The 27,170-nt window shown below is 34.8% G+C and overlaps 1 protein-coding gene across 1 annotated transcript; it reads left to right on the top strand.

Moving 5' to 3' along the window:
* The first annotated feature begins 1,853 nt into the window (after positions 1-1,853).
* TFEC (transcription factor EC) lies at positions 1,854-26,930 on the top strand. Its single transcript, XM_070947119.1, has 6 exons — positions 1,854-1,949; positions 18,158-18,272; positions 19,260-19,310; positions 21,822-21,897; positions 22,841-22,988; positions 26,559-26,930. The coding sequence occupies exons 1-6, from the start codon at positions 1,854-1,856 to the stop codon at positions 26,928-26,930; spliced, it is 858 nt and encodes a 285-aa protein (XP_070803220.1).
* Positions 26,931-27,170: the final 240 nt, after the last annotated feature.

A 27,170-nucleotide genomic window follows, 5' to 3' on the forward strand; every position in this document is an offset into this window, starting at 1 on the left:
ACCATTCCTGAAACTGGATACCAAGTTATCTAACCAATCTCTACCACTGCCTCATTCCCAATCTGTATCTTCTTCAGGATCTACACCTATAATAAAGAGTGGTCATGTGCCACCTACTAGTAATATCAGCATTCCTGAAGGTCCAGTAATCAAGATACTAACTCTTGGAGGAGAACATGAAAATGGGGTATGATTTATAGTTGTGAGATTAGTTCAGAGAAGGCTATCATACTAAATGAAGTTAACAAAGAAAACAATTCTCCAGTTTGTTCAGCTCTTGCTGTTTAAATAAGATAGGGTTAAGGAAGGATGACTTCAGACATTAGTTTTATTGATTGCACCATAATCAAGCTTGCATATTAAAAAACCATAACTTCATTGTGTATCCAACTTCCTTTGAACATCAACAAGCAATACATCATCATTAACAAGTCTTTGATTATCATATCATCAATGCTTAATGATGTATTTTGTATATGATGTGCTAAAAAATAATGTTAGTTTTTTCAAGGTATCTAACCATAGCTGAACAACCTATGTGAAAGGGGAAAAAATATTAGGGTTGATGTTTGTTATTGGAGGTTGAAAAGTAAGGTAGGGGGGGAAAACCCCAACATCCCTTATTTGATCTATTTTCCCATATTTTTATTTGAGACTTCCTTTCCATTTTAAAAAAAATAGTATTTATTTCATGTAAATATACTATAAGTATTTCTTGTTTCAGCAAATAAGGATTGTAGAACTATTGCATTCTATACTATATAAGCATATTATTTAATAATATAACAGCTTCTATTCTGCAAATGTAGACCACAGGGCTCTCCAGATCTTTAAAGAGGTAGGTTGGTTTGGACAGAGATTGAAATGAATCATTTCTTGGAAATGGTTGTATAAAGCAGTAGGTTGCTTCACTTCTAGGAGTAAAACAATAATATGTATTCTTCCTCATTTTCAAGTTCCATGCCTTTTACTATGGAACAAATTTTTGACCAATTTGAAGCTATTCCAATTATTGGGATTCTCATGCCTCTTCATGGCCAAAATACTGATATTCCAAGGATAGAAACTTGTTTTCAAATGCTTTAAGTTCATTTAGTTATTTTTAAAATGTTTAGAACCATTATTTCTGCCATCTAGTCTACCTACTCTTATTTACTATTTCTCTTATCACTGTCAATTACACATAAATGATTCTAGCTACTAAGAGGTCAATAAATAGTTAATAAGATGTTATTATCATAAGCAGCGGTATAGTTTTGGCTATGTGATGCGTATTCCACTGAGAGAGAAGGAAATATATTTTGGATTAGTCACGTGGATGATTCTAGTTGATTAGAGATAATAAGGAAATAGGATAAAATCAATAAATAACTGAAATCAATTTGATTGGCTGAAGACAAGTTATATTTCAGAGAGGGAGCAGACTTGGACTTCATTGTCTATTTCCTCAAATGGGTATTCTGATTTCCCCACCCCCCAAATCAACAAGTAACCATTTGGTTAAGTGGTAGATTTTTCTTTTTCTCTGTTCTTTCTTCAAAGAACTCAGAAAGTCTTACATATTGTTTCCAGGTGATCTTTAACCCACATAGTATATAGGAACCATTCCAGTTAATTGTAGAAGGATCATGACATTGTGCTCTTTCAGACCATTCTGAATAGATAGGTTTACCAAATATTAGTTTTTTAATTTGGTTTTGGTCTTAAGTTATTATTTTTGAGACTGCAGTCCTCTACTTCATTCAGTATATGTACCATTGATCTTCCTTTGGCATGAACTTTTATAGAATTATACTCTAAGTTTTCTTTATTAACTATTCATTTTCACTCATTAGCAATTCTTGTTATATTAGATGGAAGAAGTTATTGATGATATAATCAACATGGAATCAAATTTTAATGATGAAGGGATAAGTCGTATTGAAACACCACTGCTCATGCCAAGAGTGGTAAGTAATTGGCATACTTTTTCATAAGAACAATTGAGAGTGTGGGTCAGAAAATTGTAGTTTGGAATTTTAATCAGGTAAAATGTGTTGCTTGCACTCGTTTGTCAAACTGTCCTTTGCAATTACAAATTGTAAATGTGTGCCATAGAAAGCTGTATTGTTTAAAGTTGTAAACCTATATTATAATCAGTGAGGTTGTAGATTCATCTTTTTGCTAGAATGCCTTTAATATTTTTATTTTCTTCACCAGTTTGTAGTCACTTTTTTCAGAAAAAAGTTCATGCAGAACAACATGCATGATTCAAATTCCTTAGCATTTGTTTTATTTTTATTCGCAAGGATAGCATTTATTAAGACAATTTTTTATGAAAATATAAATTATTGCCAAGAGAATATATGCCCTACTATTTTAGTATTGATTGATACTAAAATACTTTAATTATTTAAGTATTCTGTAGGTATGAAAAATATGAACAAGAATTGTATATAGTATATATTTACATACTTAACTATTGTTGTTGAAACTTACTGTTGTCAAATATAACAATATTGAAGTACAATTTCCTATATACAAATTGCAATTAAGTATAACACATTATTAAAAATTCAAATTCTCTCTATCCAACTTTTCAACATTTATGAACAATTATTAAAAATCAAAATTGTCTCTTCTCATCTCACCAGAAATTGAAGTCTAGCTGTTTTAAACTCCTACACTCAAATATTCATTTAGATCTTTATGGCACCTGAAGTATTTATTTATTTATTTATTTATTTATTTATTTATTTATTTATTTATTTATTTATTTCTTGGACTTATATGCTGCCCTTTTTCCACAAGGACTCAGGGCGGCTCACAGCAATAAGCATCAACAAGTCCAAATTAAAATTCAAACAATAAAAGAATCTAAAATTCCCGTTAAAACCCCTTGTAATGTTGTTGATATGAACAATTTCTAGCCAGTAATTACCATGAGTATTAAAGTTTAGTACATATTTGAAGGGAAAGGAGCTGACTAAATACTAACACCTCTATCTCTAATCTTAGCTGACTGGAAAAGGCTGCATAAGATATCAAGGCAAATGATTTTGTCAAGCACATTTTACATTAGATCAGGCATAAATTCCAAGGAGGAATCAAAGTCATTTGTTTTTGTCAGCTTCAGCAACTGTCAGTATGTCATGAGTACAAACTTGACAAAAAACAAAAATTAACAAGAAAAACAAAATCAAATTATGTAAAGTGTCCATACTGAGTTTTTAAAATAACCATTTATTTAGTTAAGCGTAATGAATGCTATATAGTATGATTCAATAGGGCTGAGTGATGAGAATTGAAGAGTTGGCTTTGGTATACCATTAAGTGTGGCCCCTTTGATGAAAAAGTTTAAGGTAAATTTCCCAAAAGGGGAAATTGGATATGAGATGGGTGGCAAATAAATTTCCTAAATAAATAAATATGAAAAAAATATAAATTGATCATTTATATAAGCTGTATCCACCAAACGTGCTGCAATTAACTATTTCTAGCAAAGAACAAGAAAAGTTGTACGGACCTTTTAGTGTTGTTCCCATTGGTTTTAGTGAATTGGCAAATGTTCTGAACTTTCAAGTTGATCTGATATGTAATTGCTAAATGCACTATACTGAGAAAGAAACAGTGCATCCATATGCTGTGCATAGATGATGATTATCAGCAATGGAAAGCAAAGCTTTCCCCTCAGTTCAGATTCTGCTGAAATATAGCTGGGTAGAATGTGGAAAGACATTGTATATTGAGTGTGTGCCATCTATAGCACACATGGAATCCATTTTGACATGAATATTGTATATTATTTCCTTCTCTCTTACCAAAGCTTGTTGTCTTATTTGGTAGAGTGTTCATGTGCACGGTGAGACATATGCAGATGAGCATTTCAAGAAATGCCTCCTAATCTGTAACTTGCAAAATGACTTCATTTTTCTTTTATTTCAATAGGAGGTGGTTTCAGGTAGAACTATCTTTTGATACCATCTTTCCGGTTAAGTAAGATATAATTGTGTAATTTTATGATGAGGATGTGATTTCATAGAGCTGTTATATCTCAATGTGGTCTGTTTCCTCTCGCTGACATCTAGTGTATTCCTAGATCTATATGTACAATAATATTTGTTCAAAAGTAACTAGGCTTTTGAAACAATTCAGCTGCCATAGTGTTTTGTTCTGCCTAATTTGTATGTAAAATATTTATACAACATTTTTGTTTCAGATGAAATCTTGTCATAAATTGGAATTTAGTTGGTAAATACTTGCTTGCTATGTAAAGAACAAACTACTAGGTCACCTCATTTCTTTTAAATCAATACAATTTATTTCAGTATAGAACGCCTGCCTGCCGAACCTGACATTCACTCTGCCTCCCCTTTGTCCCCATGCAAATATTTTTGGAGTGATCTTTGGCTGTGTTTCTTCATCATGGCAGCTTAGCATCTTATAGACATTCAACTTTTTACTTTGCATTTATTGCTGATAAAAACACAAAACATTTCTCGTTGCTTATTTCTACACACCTTATTAAAATATGTATCTCAGTATCATAGGATTTGGCATGACATTCTTAGCAATCTTGGTAGTTCTTGGCAGTATCCATTTTTCCTTATTAACATTTAATACATTTAATTTAGTATTGTACCCAAAATATATCTTCATATTTCACAAATTGGGTAAGTTATAAAGTTTCTAACTTGAGGGCTGGGTGCAATAAAAGGGAGTAAGCTTCAATCAAAATACATATAATATTCTGCAGGTAGAATATGTCTGGTTGATGCATTTTATGGCCCCATTTTAATATAATGTGAAAGTGGGGTCTGCAAATCACCTACCACATGAACAAATGTATATCTGGCATCCAAATGATCATTATACAAATTGTATAGCAATCACAATCACATAGATCACTTACAGAAAAACCCACTGTTAATGTGTAGAATTTCTGTTGAAAAGGATTGATATCAGTCCAACTAGGTAAACTAAACTAGGAAATCAGCTCCAAAGAAAGACTAAAACTATACTTTGTTCAGTGGTGAGTTGCTAACGGTTTGCCCCGGATCGGGTGAACCGGTAGTGGCAGCGGCGGGAGGCTCCGGCCACCTGCCCAGTCGCTTCTGCGCATGCACACCCACAAACGAACCGGTAGCTACGGGTTTTGCTGACTTTGTTGGGATTGGCTATAACAACAGATTCTTGCAAGCCTGATTGTGCTTTACCTCCTTTTATTTTATACCTTTGTTGTTTGCTATATATTTGTCCTTTGGACAGCCCATATACTTTCCTTCTGTGGAAGCATTAAAACTTTAATATATATTTAAAAAAGAATGGACAGAGAAGAGGAAACATTTGAACATTAAATCTTTTGGGCATTAATGACACACTGCTAATTTATTATCATGCCATTTTAAGAGGGTTTTGCTTTGCTTTCTTTTGCTACTCTGAAATAATCATGTCCTTTAAAAGATTAAAAGATTATTTGAAATGTGAGTTTTAATGTGGATTGAATGCTTCATTTTTTTTTTAGAATGAGAGAAGTCCCATATTGGCAAGAGGCAGTCTTCTCATATTAATTGCAGTAAATATTTAGATCCTTGTAGTATAGTGGTTAAGATGTTAGTGGGAATGCCTGTGAGGTGAGGTCAAAAAAGCCAAAATGACAGCCACAACAGTCTTTGGGTTAATCACTCTCACGTTTCTTTATATTCTGCTATAGAATTGTTCTCAATAAATAACCACAAGCTGATACTTTAAAGGTATCAAGAAGATACCTTAAAGTCTGGCTTAAGAAAAGATCTTGTTTTACACTATGAGAAAGTCAGTCCTGTCCAAAGATAGATATATTCTACTGGAAATGAGCTAAAAACTCATGTGATCAGAAATCTAGCACTGAAATGGATATTGTGGCATTGTATGTTCTACAATGCGGTGGCTCAGTGGCTAACATGCTGAGCTTGTCAATCAAAAGGTCGGCAGTCCCTAGTGTCGTGTAACAGAGTGAGCTCCCATTACTTGTCCCAGCTTCTGCCAACCTAGAAGTTCGAAAGCACGTAAAAATGCAAGTAGAAAATAGGGACTACTTTGGTAGGAAGGTAACAGCGCTCCGTGCGCCTTCGGCGTTTAGTCATGCTGGCCACATGACCATGGAGATGTCTTCAGACAGCACTGGCTCTTTGGCTTAGAAACGGAGTTGAGCACTGCCCCTAGAAGCAGCAACAACCTTTACCTATGTTCTAATCTGAATCCTATTTGAAGAAAAAGACCACAGCATAATTACATATCAGCTGTTGACCTATTCTTTGAAAGATTTTCTAGTTAATACTGCTGCTATGTTTCCATTATCTAGCTTGAACACTATTCTCCTTGGATGTTCTGCTTTTCAAATATTGTCTGCCTCATCCATCTGCTTACTATATAATCAAACTCAGCATTTTTGCTTACCTAGTACAAAGACAAGTGTTACCTTGAAGATAAAAGGTCTTGTAGATGGGCAGTTAAATCACAGAGAATTGCAAATAAACAATTAAAGTTACTTCAAGGTCATTTCTGTAATTTGCGGCGAATAAGACAATCTCTCAGCCTGTTTATGAACAGGCTTAATATAGGCTAGGACAAATATAATACACAAAGCTGTGCTGTTTCCTCTCCAGTTTAGAAGGGGAAATATATTTTGATAGTTTTGTTTCATTGTATAGGTAGTTGCATTAGAGGCAGTGGATCAGTTTGCATTAAAAGGGCCAAAGTCAATGCATATTTGATCATTCATCTGCAAAGACATGAACATGTTGGTTAGTTAAATTGAATAAACCTAAAGATGAAATGATAAAAAAAGGAAACAAATATTGAACAAATTCTATTTTAGTTAATTAAAATGAACTATAAAATGCATTTTTCTATCAATAAAATTTTCTATTAATAAAAATACTACTATATTCTTAAACTTTTGAAGCACTGTCATTGATGACTGCATTTTAAATCAATGTGTCTGAGGTTTAAACTGAAGACCTATTTTTTAAATTTTCTCCTTGGAAATTACCAGAAAATCAAGTATTTTGTCACAATCTATGCCCCATACTTTCTAATTAATTATAGGCTAAAAATGGGTTCTGAATGCTGCTCTGTTGAGAAAAATTGTAACCGATAACTAGTTAAATTAGAAGCACCTGTTAAATTAACAGGTGAACAAAATAAACAAGTAAACAAGTTTAAATTTTGAATTAACTGAATGTAGAAAGAAACTTTCAGTGAATGCTGGACAGATATCAATCACGATTTTAACATGGCCCAGACAGGATTGATTTCACAAATAAGTACAAAGTAGTTCTTAACAGAACATCTGGTTATTTATAACTGAATGAATGAATTTATGATGTGAATGTGATATATCTGTAGATTCAATGTCTGACAGCTGTTTCAGGTATGTTGCCTTAAGATGATAGAAGTATAAATGTAAGCATGGATAATAGTGACTGCTACAGTAAACCAGGTAGAAATTGGGAAACCAGATTACAAATGGGTTCACAGCAGTGGTGGGTTGCCCCCGGTTCGCACCGGTTCTATAGAACCAGTAGTAAAACCGGCGGGAGGCTCCGCTCACTGACCCTGACATCATCAAAACGCTTCTGTGCTTGCACAGAAGAGCACACATGCATGTGAGCAAAGCGCGCGCGCATGCGCAGCCCCACTACCAACTGGTAGTAAAGGTAAGTAGAACCCAGCCCTGGTTCATAGAAATAATAAATATATTAGGTTGTAGATAAGTATGACTACCTAATGAACAGAACACTAAGGGAAGACATGATAGCAATCTTCCAATATAGAAAGATGTCACAGGGAAAAAGGTGTGTCTTTAGTCTCTATGATATCCTAGAATAGCACAATGGAAGGAAGCCTTACAGAGACAAATTCAAATTCAAGAAGTAATTTTCTAATTGCTAGAGCTATTAAGCAGTGGAACAGCATATCTCCTAGAATGTGTCCCATCTCTAGAGGTTTTCAAACAACATTTGGACAGCCATTTGTATAGTGTCTGAGGATTCCTATTCTGTGCAGACATTGGACTAAAATGCTTTCAAGGTCCCGTTTAACAAATATTGCCTGTTAATAGATCAAGCCATTTGTAGTAAAATGCCTCTGAACTAGGTAAACTAGCAATATCCAATATAGGAAAACTTAACAGTTAAAATAGAATCAAAATAATAGTCAAGAAAAATCCAAGCTGGCCCAAATATCATGATAGGAAATTATTTATTCAAAAAACAAGCTATGAATTTTTCTGGAAAATGCATGCTAGAAAGGTGTTTTGTGTGTGTGTGTGTGTGTGTGTGTGTTTTGTTAACTCCCAATATGCAACACCCTAGACTGGACAGATACAGCTAAATGAGTTATGTGTGCGATTCAAGGTGTTGGTTACCACTTTTAAAGCACTCCATGGCTTAGTACCAGGGTATATACGAGACCGCCTTCTGCCATCAACAACCTCCCACTGGCCAATACGCTCCCACAGAGAGGGGCTCCTCAGGGTGCCGTCGGCCAAACAATGTCGACTGGCGACACCCAGGGGGAGAGCCTTCTCTGTGGGGGCACCAGCCCTCTGGAATGAGCTGCCCCTAGAGCTTCATCTTAGTCCCGACCTGCACACTTTTTGCCGCGCCCTTAAGACCCTTCTGTTCCAGCAAGCTGGACTGGCCTAGTACAAATTTTAAAATGGGTGTATGTGTGTTTTAATTCACGGGCCAAATTTTTATATTCAATTTTAATTGGTTTTAAATTTTATAAATCTATGTGTTTTAATATGGCAGTACACCGCCCTGAGTCCTTTGGGAAAAGGGCGGTATAGAAATCTAATAAACTTGGAACTTGTTCAAAGATCAAACTCTGATCCCAAGTGTCCAAACTGGACAGTCAAGATCAAACAGATTCCTCAATGATCATTGTTCCTCATGACAGACAAAAGGAAATAACTATTTACACTCTTTATCTTTTATCAGTTTTGTTATTTCAAGGTATAGTGAAAGCCACCAATTTACATGATTTGATCAAATAAGAATATCAATAGCTACTAATCATAATAGCTATATGTATAGAAGTAGAGGCCACTTATGAATTAATATCTTAAAAGTAGCTGACTGGCAGCTGCAGGAATAGAAATGCTCCAGAAGACCGATTTTTGGCTTGATCCAGCAAAATTCTTTTATCTTAAATAGAATAAATATACATACTGGGGCTATTTCATAAAATTATTGAAAGACTGGGCACTGTTTTTTCATGTTGTTTTTTTTTTACAAAAAGTTTTTTTAAATTTTTTTTTTCAAACACACAAATTACATCTTTTCGGAACAGAGCTTTGATCCGGTCATCAATTTGTTCAATTTTTTGTCATCTTTAACCAAATTTTATATATTCTATTTGTCATATCACTTATTTCTTAGTCTTAAATTACATATTTCAACTAATACCATCTTAGAAAAAATTTACTCATATTTACTTAATCAAAAAACAATTACCCTTCTATTAACCCACCTTAAATCTTAACAATTAATACCCCATACTACATTCACAATTCTTATCCTAAATCCTCACTGTTAACAATACAGTTCAAACATGTTTATATATGTCAAAATTATTTCCATTTCTAAAACTTCCTTACATTTATTTATTACTTCATATAGTTCTCATTAAATCTTTATTCCAGTATTACTTTATTTAATTTAAATCTTATAAACAGCAATTAAGTAATTTTTGTTTGTAAATCATAATCATATATTGTTTCAATTTTTCTTTTCTTGTTTGCTTAAGTAAAAAATGTTCAATTTATTACAATTGTTATACATATTTAAACAATATCCCAATTATTATGGCTATCAGTTTTCTCAAATATACCATCCAGCATCTTAATAAAAATTGATTCATTATGTCCATTATTATATTTTCTTTTTACTTGATCTAATTTAACCTTTCTTTTGATCATTCCACTGCTATTCGCAGTGTAATCATCTTTATTCCAGTGCTAATCCCAGTGTAATCATCTTTGTTTTTTCCACTGTTAATCCCAGTGTAATCATCTTTTTTTTCACTGTTAATCTCAGTGTAATCATCTTTATTTTTTTCCACTGAAAATCCCAGTGTAATCTCTAGAAACCTTCTTTTATAATTCTACTGTTAATCCCAACATAATCATCTTTTACTTAAATAAATACATTATTAAAAGTATTCAAATTGTTACAATTGTTATAGTTATTTAAACAATATCCCAATTATTATAGCCATCAATTTTCTCAAGTAATACTTTCTAACATCTTAATAAAAAATTGATTCATTGTATCCATTAATATATTTTCTTTTAACATAGTCTATTTCTTGTATGTTTTAACTTCAATCCATATTTCATTTCTAAGTTTCTGTAACATATTTCATCTCACATTTATTAATCTCAATATAGTCATTTTATAAATCCAAGTCCTGAACCTTATTTTTCTTAATATCTTCCAACCTTTTATTCTTTTATCATTCACTGTTAATCCCAGTATAATCATCATTATGTTGTTGTAATCTCAATATAATCTCTAGAGACCTTTTTATTATTACTATTCACATAATCAATTACTTATTCATATTTAAACACATTGTCTTTATCTTCTTTATTCTCCACCTCTATAGCTTATTCCTCCTTCTTCATTTTCTTGTCCGCTTATGTATACTCTATTTCAACTTCTGTATCCTCGAATTTTTGTCCTCGGTGCAATATTATAGTTATTTCTCTTATTTCCATTGTCCAAGTCAAATAGATCAATTTGTTCCTTCTCTAATTCCTGCGCCATTTTCCTTTTTAAGTTAATATTATTCCAATTATAAGAGTTCCGTTATGATACCTTCTTTTTATTTTTTTTCTCCCAAAGTCAAGCTGCTTGTAGACAAGAAAATCCTCCCCCATAAGTTCTCACGGATGTTATCTGTGAAGTCCATATTTTCCAAAACAAAAACCAAGTTGCAATATTCCTTTTTACTCCAGATGGTCTCTCTGCAATCCACAATTTCCGGTTGTTTAAAAAGTATCCATTTTGTTTCAATTACATAACAATCTTATTTAGCTTCTCTTTTTCTTTTAGGTTTAAAAGTACCAAATCATATTTAAAGTCTAGTCCAAATTTAAATAGCTCTTTTCACTTCTTTTTTCTCCCTTTTTTTCCTTTTATTTGTACATCACTTCTTTTTTTTAAAGCTTATTATCCATTCTCTTTGTTTTTCTTAAAATTTAAAAAGAAAGAAAAAAAAAGAAAAAAGATCTCTTTATTTCTTTCCAATCCTTTGACCATTATCTAATTGTTTAAGGTTTCCAAATAGTTTATTCAAAAATCAATTTTCTACGGGTTTTTGTCTCTTTAAAGTTACGTTTCAAAGTCTTCTTTGCCCCCACGCTCCTTAACCGCTATTTATCATTAGGGGTCTTATAATTGAAAGATGTTTCCCTTGTTGTTATTTCATGTCTGGGTTGACTGTCACTCACCCGGCTTCAAAAAACTCCATTCATTTCCTCTCCTCTCTCCATCTCTATAGTTAGTCCAGTTGTCCCAGCTTCATGGCAGCCGGGGATAGCTGCCATCCCCCGCTGCCGAGTCACAGAGAGTTCCCTCCGACCTTCGAGAAACTTGCCTGATTCTCTTGGTCGTTCAAGGTACCTCTCTTTCTTCCCCGTCCCTGCAGGATGGTCCACAGACCCCTTGGCAGCGGTTTGTCAGCTGGGGTTTTCATGGAGCTCATTGGAGCCTGCTAATTCCCTGACTGTCTCGCTGCGATGCCAAACCGGAAGTTGGCACTCTTTTTTCATCTTATCTACTTCTCTAAACAGCCTTATAAAATTATGCTAAGGGACCCAAAAAAGCCACATTGAATTTTTTTTAAGAATCAGTTTGGTCCAGTGGTTAAGGCACCAGGCGACCATGAGTTTTAGTTCTTCTTTAGGTATGAAACATAGCTGGGCAACTTTAGGCCAGCCATTTCCTCTCAGCCCAACTCACTTCACAGGATTGTTGTTGTGGGGAAAATATGAGGACATATTTGCCACCTTGTTGAGTTATGGGTAACCTGGGTATTTGCGGGACTGCCTTCTGCCGCTGATAGCCTCCCACCGACCAGTACGCTCCCACAGAGAGGGACTCCTCAGGGTGCCATCAGCCAGGCAATGTCGGCTGGCGACCCCCAGGGGAAGGGCCTTCTCTGTGGCAGCTCCTGCCCTCTGGAACGATTTGCCCCCAGAGATACGAAGGATATCGGATCTCCGGGTCTTTCGCTGTGTCCTGAAAACTTTTCTTTTCCATCAAGCAGGGCTGGCGTGAACCCCCCCCTTTTTTTAGTCTTTTGTAGTTTTTTAGCTTTTTAAATTGTCAGTGGGTTTTAATTTGAATTGTTTTAAATTTGAGCCAAAGTTATGTAATTCTTTTAATAATTTTAAATTTTGTATTGGTATGTGTTTTAGTTCTGGCTGTGCACCGCCCTGAGTCCAGTAGGAGAAGGGCGGTATACAAATTGAATAAAATAAATAAAATAAATAAATAAATTTATAAAAATAATAAAAGCAAGACTTTTTAAAAAAGTGATGATAATGACAAGAATGACAAAAAATCATCAGCTCCTAACCCCAACTGTATATAATGGGCATATATAAAAAACCTCCATATTTCAATCAAATAAAATACAAACCAATGTTCTATTTTATTATTTTGATTAGCTACTACCAGAGCATATCTGAAATTTAATTTGGTTAGTGAGTTTTTCGTATTTCTGCAGTTGCATTGTCTAAAGATATCTGGTTAACTATTTGCTGTGTTAACCCACCCTCTGGAATCAGTTGCCCCCAGAGATAAGGAGAATCCATGACCTCAGTGCCTTCCGCCGTGCCCTTAAAACCTTCTTTTTCCAACAAGCCGGGCTGGCCTAATTCTTTTTAAGTGTTTTTAATTGTTTTGTTTATCGTTTTAATTAATGGGGCCAAATTTATATATATATATTTTTAACTGTATTTTAATATTTGTATTTGATGTTTTTATTTGGCTGTTCACCGCCCTGAGTCCTCAGGGAGAAGGGCGGTATACAAATTCAAAATAAAATAAAATAAAAAATAAATTAAAAAAATAATACCAAAGTAAAACATTCCTGGATTGAAGGCCTGCGTCATGTGTTATTCCAGCTAAAACAAGTCAGACTGCAAAAGAAGGCTTTAGTAGATGTTGTTTTCCAACCATTCACCGCTCAGCATGATATGCTTTCAGTGAAATGATAATCCAGACACTCTTGTGTTCAGATAATATTCAAGAGAGGAGAGCTGGTGTGCAAAAGATCATTGACTTGAGGAGTGCAGATGATGAAGCGCTGGGAGATTTTTTTCTGTACATGCAAGAAAAATGCCTTTAATCAATGCCAGAGCATCCACTCTGCTAGAGTTGATTGACTGGTCTGAAGATGTTTATGAGCCACCTTTGACATGCAAACTGACCACAGCAGAAATAAAGAAGTTCATTGGCGAACCAATGCAAGTACCAGAGTGGTCCTGTCATGTCCAATCAATAGGGAGATGGGTGAAACAGGTCACAGAGGCAGAAAGTGGAGTATATACACATGAGAAATGTGAGGGTTATATTAGAGGCCAAGAAGCAAGTTGGCGGATGATATTGAAGAATGAGTCAAAACAAAACTTGATGAAATTTGCTTAAACATTTTTGTAACTCAGATAATTGCTTTCTGATGTTAGATTATGATTGCATGGATTATTTTTTGCTTAGCTAGATAAGATTCATGCAGAAAAAAACTTATTTTTTTGTAGCACAACATGGGTTGCAAGAGACTTTTGTGGGGTATATGATCAGATGTGGATTTACCATACCAAGCTAATTGAAATTGTGCAATTGCAAAATAACAGCAGATTTGAATACAGGTGTATTCAACAGCAGGTGTAAAAACACATATTTTTAGAACCCCTCACTGAAAAAAATTGCAAAAACTAATTTTCACCCCGTTAACTGACAAGCCCACTCAGATTCACAAATGTACGGTAAACATTTAGTGAAACTCTAATATGTATGGTAGTTATTAACAAATTAATCTTCCAGTGATAATGTTAACTTTATAATCAGCACTGCCTTCTTAATGGTCACTGTATCCTTTTCTCCTTTCATATAATTTCATATTTGCTCTTTATTCTTTTGTAACTATCCTGATTCCTTCAGCATACCAACATTATACATATTATTGATAATTTAGGGCAATACTTAATGTAGCTGATGGAATGTATGCTAGTCCATTACACCTGATTCCATCGAAATTTCCAAGTTCTCCACATTTTTTATATTTACACTGAAGTTCAAAAATACAGTACATTGGAACTGAACAAGGGTTTACTTAGATTAGGGTATTGTCAGCCATCTCAGGAAAACCAGACATGAAACAAGACTAGATGACCTAATTCTGCTTTATTGAAAAGCTACATTAACAGAAGCTTGCAAGTTGAAGTTATAAAATCACTTCCCATTATCACTTTTATCGACTTCATCCAGTGATGGAATTCAAATAATTTAACAACCGGTTCTCTTCCCTAATGACCAGCTGGCTAGGTGTGTCTGGGTGGGCATGTAACTGGGTTGGCATGGCCGGGGTGGGCGTGACACAGGACTCGTGTGTTGCTAAGGCAGGACTTCCCTGAGACCCTCCCTCACTCTCATTATACAGATAATCTGCCAGTTACAAATGTAATAGAGCCTGCCAATTACATTTGTAACCTGGGGATTCATTTGATTGAATCACGTTAAATGAACATGATCACTCCTTGCTTTCCCCAATGCATTTGTTAATCAAATGTGCAGGTCTTTAAATGCACATGAGGTATCTCAGGCTGGGGAACAGTATGTGGGGCCTAGTGCTGGAGCAGACCATCCAAGGCCTCCCCCAATCCACTGAGATACCTCATGCTCCCCTGGGGTCCCCACAATTGCTTCCCCACCCCATCCTGCCCTGCTGGGTCTCCACAGACTGGGCCTGCTTTGCTAGCATCTCAGATTTCACTTACTCCTCCCCACCGCATTTCCCATGGATTATGTACTTTTTGAAGATCTCCAGAGGTCCAGAAGATGCTGACCCACTGACAGAGCAGCCAAAGTGTTTTATTCAGATGATGGTGAAGCTGTAAGAACATGAAATCTAAGGAAAACATTTTCACCAGCTTCTGAAGACTTCGGCTGGGGCCATGTGGCAGGCTGGCCTAGACCTGGACTGGGCCACAGGAGCCTCCCACTTTAGGGATTGAGGCAGCAGCAGCAGCAATCAATGAGGAGGTTGCCTCCTTTGTCTCATCGGGCTGAACTGCAAGGCCCTTGTTGATTGGCTGCCATGCCCCAATCCCTGAAGCTGCTCATTCAAACTAACAGCAAGCAGTTTGCTGCTAGTCAGCAGCAAGCAGACTGGGCCCAAACTAAGCCTGACCAGATGGGGTCCAAACTAAGCCTGCAGGCCCTCATGGCAGAGAAGCTGAAGTCTTTTATTCAGATGGGGAAAGCTGTTTTCCTTACTTCTCACATTCTTACAGCTTCACCGGCTTCTGAATAAAAGACTTTGGCTTCTCTGCCATGTGGATCAGCCTCTTCTGCAGCTCTTTAAAAAATAAGTACAGTAAAGCCATGGGAAATGGGGTGGTGAGGGCTGAATCAGGCCTAGGGAGCCCCCATTTCAGCCTGTAACAGACTAGGGGAACTCTAGGGAGGCCCAAACAGGGCCTGGAAGAGCTGGATTGGGCCCAGCTCTTCTTCCACTCTGGCCTGTAACAGGCTGGGGGTGGCCTAGGGAGGCCCAAATGGGGCCTGGGAGGGCTGGATCAGGCCCTTTTCTGCCTGTAACACACTGGGGGAGGCCTACACAGGCCCAAACAGGGCCCTCGCAAGCTCGGCCAAATGGCCAGTAGGCAAGACAAGCCTCCCAGTGAGGAGAGACGGGGGGGGGGAAGGGGGAGGCTTCAGCCGGTTCGGTGAACTGAATAAACAGTTAACAACTGGTCCTAACAAACCAGTGCAAACTGGCTGAATCCTTCCACTGACTTCATCCATTAGGGCGGGCCCTTCCTAAGTTTCTTCCTCTGACCTTTAAAATATTGGGGGCTCCTGCCTCTCTTGTCTGATGGTTTCCTAAGCAGCATCTCTTTCCCTCATTCCCCAAGCTCATTCACACATTCTATTACAAGTATAGATCTATATAGATTGATATATGTGTGATATTTGCATTAAAAAAACTACCCCACAACTTCTTTGAGAAATGCAACTGTAAAATATATATATTAAATATTGCCCATAAAAAAGGAGGCTAGTTAATTGTTTAAAATATTTTTACATTTAAAAAATCTGTATTATGAAATTTATTTGGCAATGTTTAGCATCCACAAAATAATATGTATTTACATTAAAATTTGCATATGTCAGGAACACTGATCATATGTGAAAGTTGTGAATGAAAACAGGTGATTTTTATGAAATCAAAGCAGAACTGAAAACTGATGAATCAAGTTATATAATGGACAAGATTTGTTGAATAAATTGTATACAAAACTGCATGTTTCAAATTCAGGATAGAAAATGCATACATGTATAGAGGAAGAATTTGCTAGTCATCCAATGAAACTGATTGGAGCAATGTTGGGAGAAAGAAAGGACCTTTCTTCACACACACATACATGTATGAAGTCTACTGCTATAAATAGGCATCCATGAAAGTATCACAGTGCACAGTGTTTTTATTTATTTATTTTGGATATAGTGTTAAATACTCCAGTTTACTGATATTATGGATTATGATGCAGTTTAGATATTTGTTTATTTGGATTTGTTTAATCTGTCTTCTGATATCTCATTGTACTGTTTTTGTTTGTTTGGTTTAGTTTGGTGTTTTTTGATGCCTTTGAATTAGTCTTGACTCATGTTGACTGACCAGAGAAGTCCCTTGGCAAGCAGTTTGCCATTGCTTACTTCTTAAAGAGTATGGAAGAGTGGCCTTGTGCCTAAGGCGGGGCTAAAACTCACAGTCTCCTGGTTTCTAGCCTGGTGCCTTAACTACTATCTCTCTCTCATTACTCCTTATTTGTTTTCTGTAAGAGTTCCATGTAGCCATATCACAAATAGGGCAAACAGTCAATTGTTGTGCAGTGATCTTGACAAGGATAAAAAGCACACTCTTGGGGCTATAGAATCTTAATAAAACAAAAACCTTATGTAGGGCACTAGGTAAGAACATATGAAGGTTGATTGTATGTCCACTATGTAGCCATCTAGCAAGTTAAAATCCTGGAAACAGTCCCCTTTCCAAATCATGTAGCATCTATCTATGGGAAAAAATTGCAGGGACACAAAAAGCAATCTGTATGAATCAACTGTTCATATTGTGTGAGGTTCTATCAATCAAGGGCATTACAAATTTGAAAGTTATTTTAAAAATCTCAACAAAATGCAAGCTTAATTTTATGTTTGGAAGGATTTTATATTAAAGATCAGAAAATGAATAATCAAATAGCAGTTTATAAAATTTATGTCAGAGCAGATAGAGAATTAATTACCTAATGTCTCCTAATGCCCTTGCAAGACAATTGCCCATAACATGGTCTCATATGCTCTACCCAGGTCTATTTTAAGATGCTTTGCATAGCTGCATCTTTTTTGTATGCTGCACAAAGCACAAACAATTTAGGAATTGAGTTCAGGGAGATAGTTAAAAATTCACTTGGGTCTCAGGTAAGATCAGCAAGGTTATTTTCCTTTCAACTTAACTCATATTTGAAGTGTAGTAACAGTAATCCTGTTATTGGAAAATATGCTATGGCATTAATTCAAAATTAGACATCAGGGGCCATAACCAAGGCATCATTCTGCATATAAAACTCAAATCAATCTCCTTCTAGTTTCTGCATATAGAACAATTGCAGTTTTGACCCTTAACATTTTATTTTATTTTATAGATGATAAGGGCAAAATATATTTTTTAGATGAGCATTTGCAGTCCCCATTGAGATTAAGACATGAATACGCATCTGAAATGGAATTTTGTTCTTAAGTACCTATATATGCTTTTCCGATGACAAAATCATGAATTTATTTTTATTCTCCCATATCTAATTTTATGTCTTTTTCTTTCACTCTCTCTGTGTTCTTTAAAGCTTTCAAGTAGCATTCTGGATATATACAACAGTGACCAAGGAATGACGGCTGCCAATATGGGTTTTACCAATACTTCCTGTCCTTCTAGTTTGCCAGTTAAAAGGGAAATCACAGGTAATACAGCTTTGAGATTCTGGCACACTAAAAAGTTTGTTTAAACAAAGGCTGAAGCATCTATCTGTTTGTAGAACAAATGTAATCACGCAGATCAAAAATATAGTAGAAGTGATTTAAATACACATTGGACACCTTCACGGTGTACTGTTTCTACTCTCTAATTCCTTATTAATTGGTTTTAAAACCATCCATGTGATTGTTTTCACTCTTGGTAATGAATTATGAAATGTGGAGAACAGGTAAGGAACACCGTTAGTCATTTAGCATTCTATTTCTAGATGACTAGTAGCCTCCCTGAATCAGAATGTTCTACTTCAAAACATTTTTCTCTATTTGTTCTGAAGTGAATATCCTAACAATAAAAGTCATGGTAGTCCTTGCTGGTCCTTATAACTAGACACATGTAGCTAATGGCTGTAATTACTGTAGGAAACATAATTGATCTGCACACATTTTGACTTCTGGCCCATGATATAAATAAATTATCATCCATTACATTTGTTCCAGGTCATCATAAGTGACTCTCTTAAAGGTTCACAATACAGCCATTCACCACATTAATGAATTAACATCTTTCAGACTTTCATTCAATTAATCTAAAGAATGTTAACAACCATGCAGTTTATCAGTGCAACTTAAAGGAACAAAGAGATGATTTTCTTCAACATACAAATCTGATTATGCCTGGCAAGATAATAATAGGAACTCAAATTCACTTTAAAGTATTATAAAGTTTTCTATCACCACAATGTAAAGTACAACAAATTGGATACTGCTTCCCCAGAATTTTAAAAATTAAAAATGCATGATATTAAAAAAAAAAAACAACAACACATACAGTAAACAACAAGTAAGGAAGTAACAAGTAGCAAAAAGAATTAGAAAGTCTGAGATGGTAAAGTTTTCTTAAAACTTTGTAAAAAATTTATCGTTCACATAGAGTAATCTATAACCTGTTTAGTTAGACTTTGCTTTCTATCACAGATACACACAGAATCACAAAAGAGAGACTAAAAAAGGACAACCATAATCTCAGTGAGTACATTTAACACTTTCTAAATATTTATTATTGTTAGTAGACTGTGGAAATAACTCTTTCCTTTAGAGTTATTGGTGAAGAAAGACTGAACAAATGTTTTTGTATGTGAAGTGGGTAGACCTGAAAAATTGAATGGACAATAAACCAACTCATCCAATTTCTCAGCCAAAATCATGTCTTCAATTTCTTTTTTTAATGTCCCAGTTGTAAGCCATTGCCAGATTTTATCTTCATCTACTTTCCCCTCGATCTTTTATAGAAATTGACCATGTAATGCTATTTCATGCCAGTATTCTGTTCTTGTTTTTATTATATTATTTTGTTTCCTACATATTCAATAAATTCCAATCTTAAACTTACATCAGTGCCTGTTCTTCCTGTCTTTTATGCAATTATTTTCTTGTTTGACAATTTGAAATAAACCTTTCCTCCATTACTGTGGGAAAGACATCATCTATTAATATTTCTGTGGAAATGTAATATATAGTGAATCATCTTTTACTTCATTGGTTTTACTCCAAATTGGCCAGTTCCTAATTCCAGCAATGTATTATATCATAGGTATAGCCCAGGTATGGCTGCATTTGATGGTGTTTCCATCACTCTTTTTATGCCTAGCTCTTTTCTCTTTTCTCACTTTTTGTATGTGTTACTTAGTAATCACATTTTAAACTTGTCCATGTCTGATGTTATCCAACTATAATGGCTCCTGCTGGTTTCGTCATTTAGCAATAGCAATAGTATTTAGATTTACAGTATATACAGCTTCATTGTACTCTACAGCACTTTCTAAACAGTTTACCGAGTCAGCATATTGCCCCCAACACCCTCGGAAAGGTGTGAGGCTGAGTCAGCCTTGAGCTGATCAGGATAAACTTCTTGCAGTGGGCAGAATTAGCTGGCAATACTGCATTCTAACCACTGTGCTACAATGGTTCCTTTGGCATTTCAATTTCATATATTGTTTTTGATTTTACCCCAAATTATTAAATATTAATAATACTGCATTATTGGTCTTCAGTGCCTTGGGTTAATCTAGATACGTTGCCTATTGCTGCGTGCATAGAAGAAAATCCTGTAACGACCAGAAATTGATTTTTAGGAGAAAGAACTAGAATGCTCAATTTGCAGAGATTGTGTGTATGGCCCATATCATCTTTCCAGTAATAAATTGTAATAACTTGTGCCATAAGGTTAGATATCTAGGAAAATTGCATTTTCCTACCCAGTTTAAACTAAGTAATGAAACCAACATCCCACTTCATTTAATACCATTGTATTGAATTACGTAAGAATTGATGAGGTTAACATAATTGGACTGTACTTTATTCCCATTGTTTCTGTGCAATTTATATATGCATCATGCTCCATGGGCATCTTAAAATGAAACTGCACATTCCAAATAAATTATGTCTGTGTGTCAAATAATTTGAACAATATTCTAGTTAACCTGATATTTTTATGTCTGAATAATCATTTTGGTGAAATGACCACTAACTGTGCCATAACGTTCTTTAATAATATGAAGCAAGTGAATAGCTGCATGCAACAAGCAGATATCAAATGTAAAAATGTTGAGTGTGAAAGATCAGGTTCACACAAGAAGGTCAAATTAAACTGATTTAATGTTACTAATCCCTATGCACAGGAATATTCTCACCTACTAAAATTTAAATAAGGATCAACAGAATTAAGGGAGGTTGGACTTCTGCTTGTGCCCACATAGAGATTCTAAGCTGATCCCTGTTTTAACTCCACCCTCTGCCCCTCCTTCCCCTACAAGATATTTTACAATCAAAAAGTGACTCATACTGTTTGTTAAAAAAAAAACACTTGTAAAGTAATTTAAAAACTTAAAGTATATTTGTTATGTACTGTTGAGCAGGGCTTTCTTTTACGAAATTTTCAAGCATGAATGGTAATCAAGACTTACAATTTGTGAAAGAATAAGCATACATTTTTAAGATCAAAGCTAGACCTTCCTTAAAGTAAACATGGATGAAACTATAAATATTTTCATTCAAATGACAGCAAACACATGATGGTATTATCACCTCTTTGCAGCCTTTCAAAATAACTTGTCTGATATGATAAAAGCACTGATCCATGAGCACTGATTCACAATTTTAGTTCATTGTCAAATCAAATGAGAATGACAATTTGAACACACAGCCTTAATGTTAGAGGTACACATTGTTATATTTATCTTATACATTAAATCCCTATAAAAGCTTTGTTAGTTGCATAATTTAAATGAAGAGTTAGATGTTCTTTCATTAAAAATAAATATTTTTGTATTCCTTATTTTTCTCCTTTTAAAAGAAGTTGTCTCCAGGATAGTTAAACTAGCTATATAATGGTTTTCATAGGTTAAATATTTTCAAGCTTTACAAAGTTGAAATACTGTGACGTTTTGAAAGAGAGTATGGTGTTTTGTAATAGAACAACTGTGTTGCTATTTGTTAACAAATTATATTCTGCTACTATTAAGATATCTTGTTTTATAGTTGAAAGAAGAAGAAGGTATAATATTAATTACCGAATCAAAGAGCTTGGCACCCTTATTCCAAAGTCTAATGATCCGTGAGTTCATCTGTCATTTTTATCATTGTATTTAGTATTTAAATAAAAAGAAAATACAATAAATGGAGCAGAGTATGAAACAGGAATTTTTGATGTCATATTTAGTGTGGACATTTTGTCCAAAATGGCAGATTACTAGAGTCAATTTTTGTGTCAGTTGATGGATAATTTCAGATTCCAATTTAACTGATAATCTACATATAATATATTGGTCCACACAGTAAGATATTTTTAACATGATACTTGAAATAGCATACTTATAAGATAAATGCCATTTTGGACTAAGTATCTCCTTATTAACAGTGACAAATCATATTAGCCTAGATATACAAATCACTTTCATATAGTATTTTATGTAAAAGTATGTTTTAGTTTGTTTTAATCATACAGGTTTTAAAATATTATATGGAATTGTTGCTAAAGCTAAACTATGATTTTGGTGTATTATTAATACTGAATATCAAAATTAGATAAAACCTTTTATTCAAATAAGAATAAAAGCATGCTCATTAGAAGATCAGGTGAAAAGAGTTATAAATTTTAAATTATATTCAGAAATTTATGCTTAAATTGTCGTAATATATGGTTCCTAGTTCATTAATGGAGAGTTTTACACATAGATTTTAATCAGAGTTAATAACAAAAGCATTTTTACTAAAAATATAAAGACTATAAAAATAGAATCATGAATCTGCATTTAGATCTTACACAAAAAAGGCACTTTATTACGTTCTTTTGACACTTATTTTCATTCTGGGATTAATTTTAATATATAAGGGCTTTTTAACTATTCTATTAAAATTTCCATTCAGAAGCAATAATATCTAAGAGTGAATAATGCTCATGTAAATCATTATTTCATATTAATATAAAAGATTTTGTACATTTTTATGAATTTTGCTGACATGCACAATTGTGAAAAGGTTATCATTACTTTCTACAGCGATATGCGCTGGAATAAAGGAACTATTTTAAAGGCATCAGTGGAGTATATCAAGTGGTTACAGAAAGAACAACAGAAAGCTCAAGAATTAGAGCAGAGGCAGAAGAAATTAGAGCAAGCTAATAGAAGACTGTTGCTACGAATTCAGGTTTGTAGAGAAAAATGCTCATTCAAAACCAGTCTCTTCCTTCTTCCATCTTTTGATTTTGCTACAGCTTTTACATGATCAAACTATGTTCAATGATTATAAAACACATACGCATAGATCTACACCTTAAGAAATCTATATTATTTGGAGACTTAAGATACATTTTGAAAAATGTTCCTTACCTTGTTTTACGTTGGGGTACATTGTCCAGTAGTGTCTTTCAAAACCCGTCGCTACCGGTTCACTTGTGGGGGTGTGCACACTTGCATGTGCACAACACTTCTGCGCATGCGCAGAGATGTCCGGGCAGGTAGGCAGAGCCTCCTGCCGCTGCTATTGGTTTGCCCGATCCGGGGCGAACTGGTAGCAACTCACCACTGACATTGTCCAACATGAAATTAAGCAGCACCTAATTTTCTGATCACTTCCTATAATAGACTGTGATTGATCTACACAATTTTTAATTGGGTAAGGTATGCACACAGGTTCTAGATAACGTTCCTAAATATTGTAAGAGAATTAGTGTGCAAACAGAGGCATTTTTAAGTATTTAGTAGTGCAAGGCAAAACCCATGGGCCTGTTTCATTTTCAGAGGCAAATAGTTCAACCAGAATCAAGCAAATAATCATCAGCCACAATAATGCAGACAAGTCCCTGCAGTTTTCTTGGAAAGATTTCAGAAGTGGTTTGCCATAGCTTAAATTAAATTAAAATTAAATAGACATGTATAGGACTGTGTTGTAAGGTATCTTAGGTAACAGAGTATTAAAATTGTACTAAGATTGATAGGACTTCCATGTCTAAGTAACACAGCGCTAAAAACACTCTGAAATTACAGGGTTTGAAAATACATTATCTAGATATGCATAACATGGTTAATAGATATTTACTGAAAACAATCATTGTTTCTATAAAAACACTCACAGTGAAAATGTGGGCATTTTAAAATTCTGAGAGGCACACAGCAAAACGTGCACTGTTCCCCACTTGGATTATTTTTGGTCCGTTGAACTCAAGAACCCAGACAGTGGGAATTTGTGGAGAATTTCTAATAGAATATCTATTAGGATCATACTTCAACTGATTAGTTTTTCTGACATGAATTAAAAATGTGATCTTGATAATTTAAAATAATTTAATTTCTTTGGAGATGAACCTAATATGAGTTAAGCCCAGGCAATTGCCTCCATACTATCACTGCTTCCCCATAATTAAAAAGCCCTGTTAAACAGTTATATTAAGCAACCGTTCTTTATTCATACATTAGATCTCCCTCATTTTCCCAGTATCGTATCTGACCTCTGTTTTCTTCAGATTTCACCTGTATCATGGAGGATATTAAGAATTCATTTTACCGGCAGAATTGCATCTACAAGCAAAATAGGAAGGCCATCTGATAATATTTTAGATTATTAAAATATTTATATGTTAATATTCTAAAATTAAGAAATTTAAAATTATTAATTTTGTTATTAATCTTGTTTATAATATTAATTTTATTTATTACATTATTTGTTATGTAGACAACATTGTTAGTTGGATTAGTTTACAAATATTGAAAGATACATACATATATATATATATACAGTTTTAATCAAATTCTACTTTATGGAAACAAGACAGCTTGATTTATAAATGTTTAAAACTGGTTTAATTCAATCAATTATAAGGTATAAGCAAGGTAAGAATGATGCCAAATTTCCATTATCTTAGAAAGTGAAAGCAAAGGTTTCCAATCTCATCTGTCCTAAGAAACAAAAGATAAGCCTAGGTATTTAATATTTCTGTAAACTCTGAAGCAAGGGAAGAAAAATGTTTTTGTTTTGCTTTGAAAATTTTGGAGAAAAATGGAATATTTTTATTTTTATAGTTATTTTTAGCATTATACAGTTATTTAGTTCAGCACTCATTATGGATAGTTATTCAGATATTTGACTTACTTTCTTTCTTTCTTTCTCTTTTGTTCTTTCTTTCTTCATCCCTTCCTTCCTTTCCTCTCCCTCCCTCGCTCCCTCTCACCCTCCCTCTTTTCTTTTTTTCCTTTTGCTTTCTTTCTTTCTTTCTCTTTTGATTGCTGGGATAGTAAAATGAAAGCATACTTTGCTGAGAGAATAATTGTAACATTAACTGAATTTATTTTTAATAAATATTTTACTGCAAATGCATATGCAAAATGGTTAGCTTTAAAATGAAGCATTCTTCAATTTTGCTTATTTAAAGAAGGTGATAGGGAAAAAACAATCCTGTAAACAGAAAGAATTGTCAATTTTATATGTGTGTGTGTAGATATATATGTGTATTCTGGATGCAGAAAGCACTAATTTTCCAGAAAAATTGTGAAGAAGGTCGGATTATATATTTCATCACAAAGGCAGTGTATAATTTCCTTTTTCAGAACCAGAGCCTCCCCCCAACAGTTTTAATTTCTTTATTTTTATCACTCTATTATGAAATAATAATTTATTATAATATTATTGTTTTATGAACTTTTGGAAACGTAGCAATTTTTCACTAATATCATAGATTAATGTCTTTTGCAACTTGGCCATTTTATATACCAGTGATGGCTAACCTTTTCGGCACCGAGTGCCACACACATCCATAATGCAATGCATGTGCGACCTCCCCGTGTGACCTCCCGCACATATGTGCGTGACCCTCCCATGTGCGCCCAGCCCCCCCACATGTGCGCACAACCCCCATCTCCCGCATGCGCCCCACTCCTGCGCATGCGTGGCAGAGACCTGAAAACCAGCTGGCCAGTGGGAGGTATGCGTGCATGCGCGGTGGAGCTGAGCTGGGGCGATGGCTTGTGTGCCATAGGTTGGCCATCAACGGTTATATACCATTTTATGTATCGTTACAAAATAAAGTAGTATGAAGTATCTCATAATCTATTTTCCATTTTTTTGAAGGAAAATGCCTTAGAAGTTTTTTTTTTCCTGATTTTTTGTTCCTGAACTGGAACTGAGGCATTTATATTTGTGCTTGAAACTTAGTGTCAGATCCGTGTATCTGCCATTCTTCGTGAAAGAAGGGAGGGGGATTTGGAGTTGTCATATTTAGTTCTTTTCCTGTGTGTCCTAAGTATCCAATTTCTTGCCTGGTCCTCTTTGTATAAACTTTAACCTGATTTATAACTGTTGCCTGGCGCCAGGAATGCCTGGAGAATTCTCACACCTCGGGAAATGAAAAGGGAGGGGGAAACAAGTGGATTGTAAGATGACCCTGAGAAACTCTTCGTATCTGTTTCCCAGAGAGGCTGGTACAATTCATCTTTACACTGGCAGATTGGTCGGAATCCACAGCGGAAGTGGGGGAGAAGCTGGTCCTTACACTTAGACTCCCAAATCATACCAAGAGTCCATGGTTCATCATTATGGCTATTATGAGTATTTATATGGCTTTAAGAAAACATAAAAAACTAGGCTTGTCACATTAGTATGTTACATTTTAAGCATACTGTCAGACTAGATTTCAGAACTGCACCAGATATACTACCATGATGCATGGAATCCCTATGATTTTTTTTAACTCCTGCTCTCTAAATATTTTGTTTTCTCACACAGGAGCTAGAAATACAAGCACATGCCCATGGACTACCAATCATGTCTTCAGTCAGCGTGGTTGACTTAGCATCCAGGGTCATGAGACAACAGGCATATCCAGAAGAGAATTCAATAGACTATATTCAACATCTAGCCATCACTCATGAGCAACATGTTGATCTACATGACCCAGCTGCAGCCTTTTCTGATCCACTCTCCCATTTTACAGACTTGTCTTTTAGTGCTGCCTTAAAAGAACAGAGACTAGAAGAAATATTATTAGATGATACAATATCGCCACTTGGGATAGACCCTCTTTTATCTTCTGTGTCTCCTGCTGTATCAAAAGGAAGCAGCCGAAGGAGCAGTTGCAGTTCAGGTGATGACGTATAACATAGAAGATCATTCCATAAATAGAATAAAAGGAATTCTCCCTTGATTTAGTGGTGCTATATTTAGCTTACTGCTTATTTCAGCATAATCAGGTTGGTTGCTGATATAATCTGTTTTGGAAAGGTTGAGTGTGAAATAAAAAATAAGAAAATTTTCCAACTTTATAGAAAGTAGTAAGATTTTAGGCAAGACAGTGGGGAGATACATTTTCAAGAAGAACATTACTTTTTCATGCACACA

This window comes from Pituophis catenifer, unplaced genomic scaffold, assembly GCF_029215685.1.
Source record: "Pituophis catenifer annectens isolate HBS135680 unplaced genomic scaffold, rPitCat1.0.hap2 SCAF_7, whole genome shotgun sequence".
Classification (NCBI taxonomy): Eukaryota; Metazoa; Chordata; class Lepidosauria; order Squamata; family Colubridae; genus Pituophis; species Pituophis catenifer.